Source organism: Lagopus muta, chromosome 6, assembly GCF_023343835.1.
Source record: "Lagopus muta isolate bLagMut1 chromosome 6, bLagMut1 primary, whole genome shotgun sequence".
In the NCBI taxonomy this organism is placed as follows: domain Eukaryota; kingdom Metazoa; phylum Chordata; class Aves; order Galliformes; family Phasianidae; genus Lagopus; species Lagopus muta.
In genome coordinates this window covers 44,050,316-44,063,123 of record NC_064438.1, presented here as the reverse complement: position 1 = coordinate 44,063,123, position 12,808 = coordinate 44,050,316, and the positions used below count along the sequence as shown (strand labels likewise).

Here is a 12,808-nt window from a genome sequence, read left to right as displayed (position 1 = left end):
ACTTCCTGTTGCAGTTATGAGGTTAGTAAAACAGGAACAGCAATGCAATGGTATTTCATTTTAATGAGAAGATTTCTTTGTAAAAGCCAGATCACCATTTAGTGTGTAATATCTTTTAATATCCATTATAAAATCACATGAAAGAAAGGTAGACTGAATCATCATGATAGCTTCTTCCCATTTCACAGAAATTTTGTAAAGGCAATAATACAAAGTTATGCATTGGCAAGACACCAGAGATGAAAGAGACTTAAGAGATACAGGCTCATCTTTTTCTGATCCTTTTTTACCTTGCAAGAGCCTACGACATAACGAAATGACATAGCATCACCTCCTGATTAGAAATAGGTAGGGAGCAGTCAGTGCTGCACCTCCCGCAGCAGTTTTTCAATCATGGTTGAATGGGTGCTGTAGAAGGGCAGCGCGTCCACCTCCATTTCCAGGCTGGCAGATACTCCACTGCGGACCTCAAGCTGCACGAGTGCTTTCAGAAGCTTTTCTTCCTTAAAAGAGAAATGAATACGATACAATTAAAATCCCGTATCAGGCAAAAACATTGAGGCCTTAATTTTAAACCCAGGGAAGACTCTGACCTCATCTGCTGGATTTATTTTGCAGACACCATTTTTCTTCTCTACACTCCTTCAAGGAGCATGATAGTGTCAATTCAGAAATGTGAATCCTTTCCATCTACTCTGAAATTCCTATATTGCACAAATAAGAACGAGAGAAACCTCCACCTGAACTACCTGCTGTAGTTTTCGCTGAGCAGCAAGCTGCAGGGGCATCTTTAAACCAAAAGTACCGAGGAGGAAACAGAGAAAAAGCTTACAGGCAGAACCTGAACAGGCTGCATGATCACTCTCCTTTCCTGCGTATTGGGTGGTGCCAATGTGCATTTTGCATCCTGACCTCCTTTTCTATTGATTTTGAGAGTTCTGGGCCCTTAAGAAAGGGCTGGGGAGAAGAAATACCCCAAAGTTGCTCTTTCCTGGAATTCTTTGAAATAATGTTTAACTTGCTATGTTTAGAACTGTGGCTCTATTTTGTGTTTGTAACAGTTATTTTCTTGCTTAACAGTAATGTAAGCAGATATGAAGCGTGTTCCAAACTGAGCTGTTATAAGTACACAGAGGGAACCAAATCCTTGATAGGGACCTACGGGTAAGCTAGCATGAAAAGAAGGGATGAAATCAGCCTTAAAAAAATGGTACTTCTATCAGCAGTGTCATTGGCACAGTTGCAAGAGGCCTCACATCTTGCAGTTCTGCCCACTCCCAGAATTTCTGAAAAGCCGCAGCTTCATTAGCAGCAGTAGCAAAGAGATCGATCCCTCCCCTTCTCTCTAGATTATCATTTCTGTACATTTCCCAGAATCTTAAAACTTTGGGACCTCCCCATTGGCAAGTTTTGCACTTCCTGTTGAATTTCAATGAAGGGGATTCAATTGCAATCACAGGGAACGCTGGCAAAGAAGCGGGTAATGTGACTGGGTATGCCTTCCTTCCTTGGGGACTATACAGGTTACTTGTGTATACATGTTCAGTTTAGCATGATGTTATAAGATGAAGACCTTTAAGACAGCAGTGCGTAAATTGTCTGTTGTTTCAGTAATCTTTGAGAATTTTGGAGACATTCAAAAATAGTTATTCCTGCTACTCTGCTTTTCATTTGACATGAGGCGTGCCCGTTAAAACCTTATATATCATCTTAGCATCTCCTGTAAAGATAAAGTATTCCTCTAATTTTAAATTAAAAAAAATCTAAGGAGAATAAGTAGCCTAATCACACCTTAGCTTCCTTCCATCCCACGCCCTATTAACTTACATAATACCTCAATGTAGTCTCATACATATATGCATATACATATACATGCATATGTATATATCTTATTGCTTGAGAATGTCTATTTTTTCTATGAATGCCTTTTCTGGTTGGTTTTAATTCCATTTGCGTGATACTCTGCTGTGAGGGAAATTGTTACGACCAAACTAAGCCCTATCCTTGTCCTTGGCAGACAGCTGTATAGGTTGAAATACTTCTTATTAGCTATTCCCATACAATAACATTAGGAATGTCTTTTATATCCTGAATAAATATGAATGACCAAAAATGTGTAATGTTAAAATATCTAATGTTCTCACCTTTAAAGGGTTGTTTCTTTCCACAAAGACCTATAAGCCATACAGAAATAATTCAGCTGTTACATCACTCTCATGTCACAAAAGAGACCTCTGAAGTGGATAAGCAAAATTTTATTGTAATTTCAAATTGTTTCTCCTACATATTTACAAGCTCCAGCTCTTTGACCTGTTTACATGGGGGAAATGGTCTTGCTTACTTAATGTTATGAAACTATGCTTGATACAGTACTCTATCAACAAATGTTATTGTTGAACTTGTAAGAAACATACACAACGTGCAGTGTGGTCTGTAAAGTGCTGCAGTTTACTCACAGTACTCTGATTAGTAAATGTTTATGTTGGGAGTGAGGAAATCAGAAATAAAAAAAAAGAACCCCAATGAAATCCAAACCCACCAAATTCATAGAAAAGGAACTTGGTAATTTGTATTTACTTCATGGAAAAACTCGCTCGTGAATGAAAAATTTGATAAAGAGCACTAAAGCAAATGACACCTTTATATATTGCTCATGATCATGCAGACAACAACTCTGAAAGAGGTTTTAACATCTTTCTTTACATTCATCTCAGAAAAGCTCTAAGAATATAAAAAAATATAAAAGAATATAAAAAAATCAAACCAGCATCATGAACTGACTCAGCTGTGACTCAACTCCACAGCTGTGGAAGGTAAGTAAAACTACATTGGTCAAGATATTTCCACCTGATAAAGTTCTCAGCAATCAACAAATACTTCTCTGTATCTCTTAGTAAAATATACGTAAAGGGTAATTTAGAATAATCTTCGTATTCAGTTGAGTGGGAATAGAGAGCACTGTGGTTCTGAGTTCTGCTGCAGTGCAGTTGTGATGTTGCTTTAACATGAAGGACGTGATTTAGCGAAGGGTTCTTAGAGTTAGGGTAGAATGGCTAAGTTGCGGTCGGACTTGATCATCTTTAAAGTCTTTTCCAACCTGAACAATTCTATAAGGCTGCAGAGAAATAACACACATTCTGAGGAAGTCATCTTCATTTAATTGTTAGGAACGCTAGTTTGGAGTAAAAATGAAATATTATAATAAGGCAGCTTGGTGCTTAGGCAAGTACACGAATATGTACTTTTTATCCTATTAGGGGAATTATTGCAGCATTAAAAGAAACTATCGGGAAGAGAGCAGCTGTAAATGGTCTGATTTTTTTATTTTTTTTATTTTTTTGGTACTAATGGAGTAGGTGAACAATAATGTGTTCAGGCTCAGGAAATCTTCTGCACTGTTTACTGTTGCATGATTTATAATTAAAGATACAATCTCCTCTTGTCAGAAAAATTTGTAATTTTCTTTCTTCCCACAAAACTGCTTCCATTAATTTTATCTCAATAGATTTTGTGCTGAACTTTCAACAGCTCATTATTGGATTATTATCAATATTGCCAGCTGCGCAGCATTGTAAAATAAAAGCAAGAAGGATTTCCTGTATACAATATCCCATTTAATTGCAATATCTGTTACCAGGAAATTTGATCGTAGTACATTTGGGATATGTTAACTTCAGAGGAAAATGAGGAGATGTAAATGGAAAAAACATACCATGAAAAATACTTAGTCTAATGTTAGAGCTGCCTTACGCTTTGTTAAAAGTCAAAGGATAGCAAATACAGCTACGCTGAATGTTGGGATCAGTTTCAGTTTTATATCCTTTAAATGAACAACCAAAACAGCAACAAACGAAAGTACTACCTATTCTAAAAACCTAGTTGGAATTTCAGGCAAAACGTACTGTCATCTTAGTGAAAATACTTCAGCGCTGCAGACAGTATCTATGCTGGATATTGCAGAATGGTTCTATGCTTGAAGTTACAACGCAGAAATAAATTCATTTATGAGGCTTTTGGTGTTCATACTGCCTTGAATTCTTTACTGAATATTCTAACCATGATGTGGAAGCAAGTTAGCCAGGAATTGTAGAAAGATGAGAAAAATGCAATGACTGGGCAGGATTTTAGTGGCTGATAGCCGATTCCTCTGCTCACAAACGAGTCCCAGCTCCCTGGCCCTGTGGAATTTACCTTTGTAACTGATGGAAGTGCGGACAGCCAGGCTGTTTTCTTTGGTGACTGTGAAAACCCAATGGCTCTCCTCAGATAGCGATCGTGTATTTCACAGGTGCTGAGAATATACAGAGCACAAGCAATGGCATAGCCTCCCCAGTTAGAGACGCCTGCGAATCAAAGGAAACACCATGAAACCAAACTGTTAAAAGTAACACTACATCAAACAACAATTACTGTAAGCATACCTAACCCCCAGAAGTCATTAGGCACTGTAACAGAATGCTGTAACAGAACTGGGATGTGAATCAACTATTGACAGTAATTTGGAAAATATATTTTAGAAACATACAATTAGATAAGATGTTAAAATGTTTTCATCGGTACTTCAGACTGAATTTCTGCAAGTTTTCCCCTAGCTTTCTCTCTGGTTTGTCTTCCAACAAAACAAAAATTCACTTGGGACTGGTTTATAAAACAATTCTGTTTAGTTTATGTGAAATCCATGAACTTCTGAGGAACAGTGTTACAGCTCAGTGTCTTTTGCTTTTAACAATACAGAAGCAGATGATTTTTGATGAAGAGAAACCATGCAGATTTTCACTGAAGTCAGATTTCTTAGTGAAACGCTGCACCACTCTAGAGAGTCCCTTTTTGTCACAGGTAACATCTGATTAAAGAATTCAGCAGTTTTATGACATAAAGAGGTCTGGTGGAACTGATAGTTGTCTGTGTCTTGATATGTCTTTTGTTTAAATGTTGTGTGCAAAAAGACATTCATTCAAATCTAGTTAATATCCAGACTGTCTGCATGCTGTGATTAAATCACTCCACACAGCCCTGTTTGACAGCCCCTTTGTTGGGGCTGCATTGGAGAATGTTAGACTTGAAACTTGCTGTAAGAAGTTCTCTCTGACACCTCCACACGAGATGCAGAACAGCCAGATTTTTAACAAGTGTGGGGGTTGTTTCAATGCATGTAGTGATACACTGAAGATGCAGTGCATGTTTCAGTGCATCCTCCCAAATGTGTGAACATTCCCCTTACTCGCTTTTAGGATCTGGGTGTGACGATTGCTTTCAAGGTGAAAATCACAAGGATTTCCCCAACAGCCATGCATGTTTGACATGTACGTTAAGCAGTAAGAAGTAGATAAAATTATCACCACAGTCCCGTTTCTCCCCTCTAAAATTGCTGTTCCAGTCTCTGCAATGTTGGAAACACGGGTGTTCCAATTCACGTGCAAAATGGACCATTCAGTTCATAGGCTGTCCTTGCTGAGCATGTTTCTTCACAAAGGAATTTATTTAATATTGGTTCAGACATTATATTAGAGGAGAATTTTAATCTATAACGTTCAACTTCTGTTGTACATTAAGATGTGCATAAGTATGGCTGCTGAAACAATTTATCCCCTCGTGTAAGAGCAATACAGCCGATTAAGGCCTGTCACTGTTTTGGTCACACTCACAGAGGTTCATCAGTTATACCAAAAATTCATATATGCAATTCAAATATTCAGATATTTTTTAAAAAATTCTCAGGTCACTCCTCCCTGTTATTTCATTTAAGGTGTGATTTCTCCAGAATATTGAGGGATTGCCCAGTTGTTTCCAATTAAATGCACTTTTGACTGAGCATTCTCAATTTTCAGTCATTCCTACATGTGCAGTTGTTGCTTAACTGCTCAGAAGATGGACACAACACAGAGACTGGTTGCGATCATACAAAGAAAGGGCCGATACAAATCATTTGGAAAGACAGGTGCTTTCTGTTCAGCTCTCTTCACAACATCAGCAACTCTCCCACGCTGAACAAATCCCTTACCAGCTACAACAGCAAAGTCAGCTGCAACATCACAAGCTATAACATCTCCATTTTTAATGTGCTTCTTTACAGCATCTTTTACCTTGCCCATTCCTAATTCATTTCCTCCATCTCCAACACCTTTAATAAAAAGAGAAAAAGATCAAATGAGTATGAAACCAGCATATAACGCTCCATTTACACAGGAACCAGAATCTTTCCTGGGAGTTTCTGTGAGTGTTCAAAGCTCCATCCGAGATGATTTATCCTTTTTACTGAAAGTGTCTATAAGCAGAAGGTCATGAAATAAGGAGCTGAAGGCATCACTTTACCACATGCTAACATGTAAGTGTGTGTACACAGTGTATGTAGTGCTCGTGCAGGCAAAAGAAATCAAAATTATCAAGCAATTTTTGGTAAGTTACGAAAAAATAGCAATTTTTCTGAAGAGTATATTTAAAGAACAGTGCCTCTGTTTTTGTTGGTCAAGCAGAAAATCTGCATATTTGTCTTCCAGAAATCCTGAGTATCAGTGATTCTATGTAATGTCAGAACCCTACATTTGTCACTCGGAGACCTGGAGATGAGGATAACAGAAATTATCAGCTTAAATACTGCCTTTAGTCTCTTTCTAGCATAAAAAAAAATGGAAAAGAGTATAATTAATTAAGTGGATCATTTAAATGGAATATTCTCAAATTTATGCCAGTTAATGTCTGTGAAAAAGAATACCCATTTCCAGAACTGTGAAGAGCTCCAAATATTCACTGCAATGTATGGCATTTGAATTTCAAATGTAACTTATGCATAATACGTGTTGTAGAAAGTACAGTATTTCTAATTTACACTTAAAGTGCTGAAAATCAATAATTTTAGCTACATGAATATCTCACATATCTCTATACTAAACTTCTGTAAGTGAAATTCTAAGTTTTCTCTCAACACCACTGAGGACAACGCACTCCTTTCCAGATGATTATATCACACTCGTGTTCTCAGAGAAAAGGACCTATTACACCAGATGAGACTACACAATCTCTGCTCAGGAGAGTGTACTGTTAATTGCAATTTAAATGAAGATTGCATCTAGACTACTGTTTTAACACAGCTATAGCAACCATAAAATGGTTACAATAGTTTAAAATTCAGTAGTCATCTGCTTTCTCTGTTGCCTTTCACCTATATAACGCGTAACAAAGTCAGTGTCAGAAACTAGACTTAGGGGACTGTAGGTAGGCCCACTCATATGTATATAATGCTTATGTAATGATAATACACACACCTGGGATCACTTATTTATCCTTAAAGAACTCTGAATTCAACTCCTCTATCAGCACCTTTCCAAGGGAACTTGTAATTCTTCCTCTAACACTGCCTCTTTAAATTCAACACAGACAAACAGCCATAGCCCTCGGGCAGCTGGCTATTCAGCACCTGCCTCCTGCTTCACCTCATTTTCCAGTAAGTACAAGTTCCTGTTTCATGCTTCTTTTGCTTCTGAGATTGTAACACAGGCACATACATACCTGTTGTTGTTATTCCTGGAATGGTTTGTGCAGCTAAAAACAGTTCATCTATGGGATCTACAAGATGTTTAATATTAATTTTCCTGGCATTGTAGTAATTGCCATCAGCAGCTATCCCGGCACGCTCTATTGCTATCAGGTGATCAAATCTGGTTAGAGAGAGGAAGAAAGCAGTCAAAGCTATGATTCTCATCTAAAAATTTTTCTGTTCACTGCTGCTCCTGTTGTAGTTAGTTCTAATTCTTGATCATTTGAGATGTGATGTAAAACTTGGTACTGTTTTGTTATTTCTTTGTGTAGTTTCCTACAGTTTGTTTTCAGAGCTTAATCTAGTTTATCTACAGATTTAATGCAACTTCCTCAAACTACTTTTGTTGTCAATAAACAGAGACTTTTGTGGACTCTTCCAAATGAATTTTTCTTTGTGTTAGCCATCTGGGCTTGCACTGTCTCACGTTAAAATGTGCAATGTCTTACAAGGTGAAGATGCCTGTATTTATGTAAAAATGTAGTGTCTGCTTAAAGAATGTTACTTGCAAATTGTTCACTTGTATCTGGCAGGGAGTTTCTGGTTTGGGTCTTCACATCTTGGGGCTGTGGATTTGAGGTTTCTTCTAAATATTAAGTCGATGTCAGTTTGTGGCTTGTGAAAGTACACAGATGTACTGCAGATGTCCAACACTTTAAGCAGAAGTTTAGTAGCTAATTCTGCCTCTTAATATTAATAATTAAATTATTTTATTTCCATTTCTGCAGCTTGAACTGTCAAGAGGTGACTGTTTCTGTTAAATTACTTAATTATTTGTGTGTGGGTATCTACTGTGATAGAGTAGACCTTAAACAGTTTAGTTGTCAACTTTTAAGAAATGCTTACTTCAGGGTTCTGGGGAATTTGTGATCCATTGAAGTAGAAGCTGGCTGTAATTAAATTATTCTTGGAAAAAAATGCTTTTAAAACAGTACATAATAATGGAAGACTGTAGTATGCCAAAATTACAGTGCACACTAACATCACACCTCTTGTATCTACAAGAAAGATACTGAGGCCCTAGAGTGTGTTCAGAGAAGGGCAACAGAGCTGTGGGGGGTCTGGAGCATAAGTCTTACAAGGAGCTGCTAAGGGAACCAGGATTGTTCAGTCTGGAGAAGAGTGGGCTCAGGGGAAGCCTTACCACTCTCTGCAGATCCCTGAAGGGAGCTCGTGATGAGGTGGGTGTTGGCATCTTCTCCCATGAAACTAGTGATAGGACTAAAGGGAATGGCCTCAAGTTGCAACAGGGGAGGTCCAGCATGGACATTAGGAACAACTTCTCCAAAAGGGTGTTGAGGTGCTGGAACAGGATGCCCAGGGAGGTGGTGGAGTCGCAGGTGTTCATTTAGACGTTGTACTAAGGGACATGGTCTAGTGCAGAAATATTGGTGGTAGGTGGACATTTGAACTAGATGATCTTGGAGGTGTTTTCCTACCTTGGTGAGCCTGTGATTCTATTTAGAGGGAAATGGGATGTCAATAAACTGAATAAATTGATGAACCAAATGCCGGGGTGAAAAATGGTTTATATTAAGAAGAAAAAACTGAAGGTAACAGGATTAAAATGCTGCAAAAGGAAAGATCAGTAAAAAATGAGCAGCATACGCCTATTTAAAGGAAATGTAAGTTGCTTTCTGAGTAGTGAAATGTGCATGGAACTACTTAGCAAAATTTCCCAGTGCATTAACATTAATCACACACTTGTATACATCTGAATTTCTGCCCAATGTTGTACACTGAACACTATGTATGCAAACAGTTCAAATTGATGTTCAGAAGTTGGTGCATACTTCTCTAACTTTGGTGTGGGCTGCCTAAAGGCAATAGGACAATCACTTTCACAGTATTAAAAATGCTTGGGATTTACTAAATCAGATTTGATTCCTCAGTTCTTAGACTTGAACCAAAGCTCTAGAAAGCAGAAATATTCTTTTCCCTGGTCCTTCTCTGATTCCACCTCTCAGCATCCTGATTTTTCCACTAATCTAAAAACTGGGAAAAACATATATAGTATTGAAATGCCTATGTATATTGCTGTGGAATAACAGCTAAAAAGCTTTTCTTTTCTTTTTGCAGAAAAAAAGAGCTATTGATACATGAAGTATTTTTTCCTTTTGTATTCCAGAAGTTCATAATCTCAGAATAACATGGAATTCTGTACATGTGCTCCAGTACAGATGCTCTGATTCAAAGTTTGCTCTACTCGTTCCAGTTCTTAATGGCTTGCAAACATTACACCTTTTTAGATCATGGCTGTTATTTTTATTATCACTCCATGCAGTAGAAGTGTGACCCATTCTCAAAAACCAAATGAACTTACCTAGGTCTTCTGGGATTCCCATTCTCACACAAAAATGTTAAAGCTGAATCAGCACTTTCCCTCTGATAACTCAGCAATGGGACAGGTTCCTTCAGGACTCCTGAAGGAAAACGAAATACAATTCAGATGCTTTTTTCTTCTTCTTCTTTTTTTTTTTTTTAAATGTGTGTTTCAATACTTTTTTTTTTTTTTTAAGGAGAATGGAATATTTAGGACTCAACAGGTTTATGTAGTTTCTGATAAGCTTTCTACATCCTTACTTTAAATTAAAATAATATACATGTTAGGACTGTTAAATGGGACCTTGGGATAGAAAGCTACTAGAATAAGAAGAGACATCCAGAATTCTTCCCAAACAGCTCGCCCAGGCTCACCACCCAGGTGCATAATCATTAATTTGCTGCCAGCTACCTTTAACTGAACATCATAGCACTGCTGATCTGAGCTCACAGGATGAATGCTTGCTTGTTCTCTGGAAAAAATAAAATCCTGTAGTAAGTTACAGTGAGATTAACTGAAGTGAACCTTGGCTCAGATTAGCAAGACAGAACTGGAAAAATGTCTCTTACCTATTTGCACAGCCTCTTCAATAATCTTTTTATTCAGATCCATGGCTCTCTGATCTGTTACTATGGCTACATCTTTCTCCAAGGCCTGCAACATGGCTGCAATAGCAAGGGCTCCCGGGGGCCCATCGTTCTCTTCCGGCGGCTCGTAATTGAAGTGGGTGGGAAACCCGGTGGTTACCAACACGGACCGAGCATGGGACAGGGACAGGCAGGCCTTGAGCAGCTCACCAGGGCGGAGTAAATGAAGGATGCCACGATTGCCTAGGAAAGTATTTTTAGAGGCTCATTGATTTATTTAAGGGAGCAGTACGCTTCTAGACATTGCTCTCTTTTTGAAGTTTCTGTCTGGATGAATCCATGTGCTTTCATTACATAATATGAGGAAAAAGGGAAGGGAAAGAAAAAAAAGGAAGGAAGAAGAAAAAGAAAAACCTCTGGTCAAGGCAGCAATTGGGCTGATTTCCTCAGGAAACCTAAGAAGGTGTAGGATACGAGTAATGAGGGGAGCGAGCTGTGCTTCCAGGTTAAGAATTTCAGTTAACTGGGTTTTGGAAATCATTATACTAGCATTTCTATGTACTAATGCAAATAATTTTATTTTCTTTCTTTTCTTATCTTTTCTTTTTTTTTTTTCCCCCCTAAGAAGAGTTTATTGAATATTGTTTTCCATCTTTTTACCCTCTGCTTCCCTCTGGTCTGTGGTTATAGTCGTGCCAGACCACATCTAACTACTGAAACTAGATTAATACTTATCTTCCCATGTTTTACAGAAGGTTCAATGCAGACCTCAGATGAATAAGCTGGTTCTTTATCTCCGCTTAACTCTATTCCCTCAGGAAAGAGTTAATTCCCAAATCAATTCAACTTAATGAAATCATTAACCACAGCAGTGAAGGTTCAGAGCTGCTGTAAGCTACTGGGAGACTTGCAAAACTCAATCACTACAGTATTATCTAGGTGACTACTAAAAGATCTTGTTACCTGCTATCTAACCTTGACAAATAGGTGCATAGTAGCAGATCTCTCTTCTCTTTTGTCAGGTCTTGAAAAAGCAACACTGCGTCTGTGTAAATCTTATATTTTTTCAGTATTTCTTATTTCATTTCCTGGGATTCAGAAACACAAGTGCGCAATGCAGTCCTTCAGATTTTCTTGCATTCCTGAAAACTACGAATACTATCATGATGTGCTGATATTCATGAGCTGATAATGAGAGGCAAGTCCTCACTATTGCTTTCTAGTCTCCTCATATCTTAATATTTCTCGTGCTTTTTTCCTGCTTTCCTATTGTTGAAACTGTTTCCTTTGTCATTATCTTTTAATTCCTCCTACATAATATAAAGCCAGTGCATAGATAAAATGTAAACACTGGACACAGAAGAAAGTTCTCAACAGAACTCAGATAGAGGAAGGATATATTAGTCTCTGAGAAGCACGGTGTTTCAAGTGAGATAAAGTACCACAGCAGTGTAGGCACTCTTAGCATTTTAACAACAAAATAAGCCGGCTCTGAAGTTAGTTCTCATGTTTCTCTAGAGCGTGGCATTGTGCCATGCTGAACTCCAGAGTGGATAAAAGGAAAGGCTTTGTGAGTAAAAATAAACAGACCCAAATATATGCATGCAGCCAAACCCTGAGCTGGGGAGAGCAGTCTGTTAATTGCTTTCCACTGCTGCCTGTAGAGGATTTCAGGAAACTCATGGTAAACTGAAATCAGAATTTACAGCAGATAGAAGGGTCTAATTGAACAGATGTTTTAGGAATGGCTACGCTATTCTGTTTGGCTTTTAATCCTTTATTCTCCTCTCTTCTTTTATACACACAAAGCCCTATCTTTCAACATTCTCTTGAGATCAGGTTACTTTGGTCCATCACACAAAGAGCTCAGTGACAAACATTCAGCAGAGCTTGGTGTAGTTTCACTGATCAGAGAGGGACGTTTGAAAAACACATGCAGCTAAAAGAATATCCCCGTAAGAAAACATCAGTCATGAAAATATTAAAGAAACATGTTGTTTACTCAACAGTGAATACAAACATAGATGCTATGAGCTTGCTGAGACATCCTGTTCTTTACATATCAATTTCAGATTTATTCAGTAAACATTTCTTATTCCCTGTGGACACTCCAGTCTGCTGTAAACAGAAAAGCTTCTCTGTACTTTGAGAGAATACAGTCATCAAACTTGTGTGTTCCTTTACTGATGAAGTTGAATGGTTCAGGTCAAAGTCTGGTATTAAATATCACCATGAAATTGAAACATCAAGTTATATTAACAAATATATATATATTTTTTAAGGTTAAAGTTGTCTTTATGTTCTTACTGTATTCTTTAAATTTGTGGATAGCTATACAAACAGGGTCATTCATATCTACCTCAG

The 12,808-nt window shown here is 37.8% G+C and overlaps 2 protein-coding genes across 5 annotated transcripts in view; one reads left to right on the top strand and one right to left on the bottom strand.

Moving 5' to 3' along the window:
* Positions 1–12,808, top strand: part of RPS6KA5 (ribosomal protein S6 kinase A5) — a 126,252-nt gene that overhangs the window by 19,129 nt on the left and 94,315 nt on the right. The gene's annotated exons all lie outside the window — the stretch shown is intronic.
* Positions 46–12,808, bottom strand: part of DGLUCY (D-glutamate cyclase) — a 39,488-nt gene continuing 26,725 nt past the window's right edge. For 3 of the 4 annotated variants that reach the window (XM_048950102.1, XM_048950103.1, XM_048950104.1), the window contains exons 8-13: positions 10,427–10,687; positions 9,858–9,957; positions 7,507–7,655; positions 6,002–6,121; positions 4,192–4,343; positions 46–503 (exon numbers count right to left, since the gene is read on the bottom strand). In XM_048950102.1, coding sequence (XP_048806059.1) covers positions 360–503; positions 4,192–4,343; positions 6,002–6,121; positions 7,507–7,655; positions 9,858–9,957; positions 10,427–10,687 — 926 coding nt within the window. In that variant the 3' untranslated portion in view covers positions 46–359. The remainder of the gene's footprint in view (positions 504–4,191; positions 4,344–6,001; positions 6,122–7,506; positions 7,656–9,857; positions 9,958–10,426; positions 10,688–12,808) is intronic. The other variant, XR_007377980.1, reaches the window with a different exon arrangement.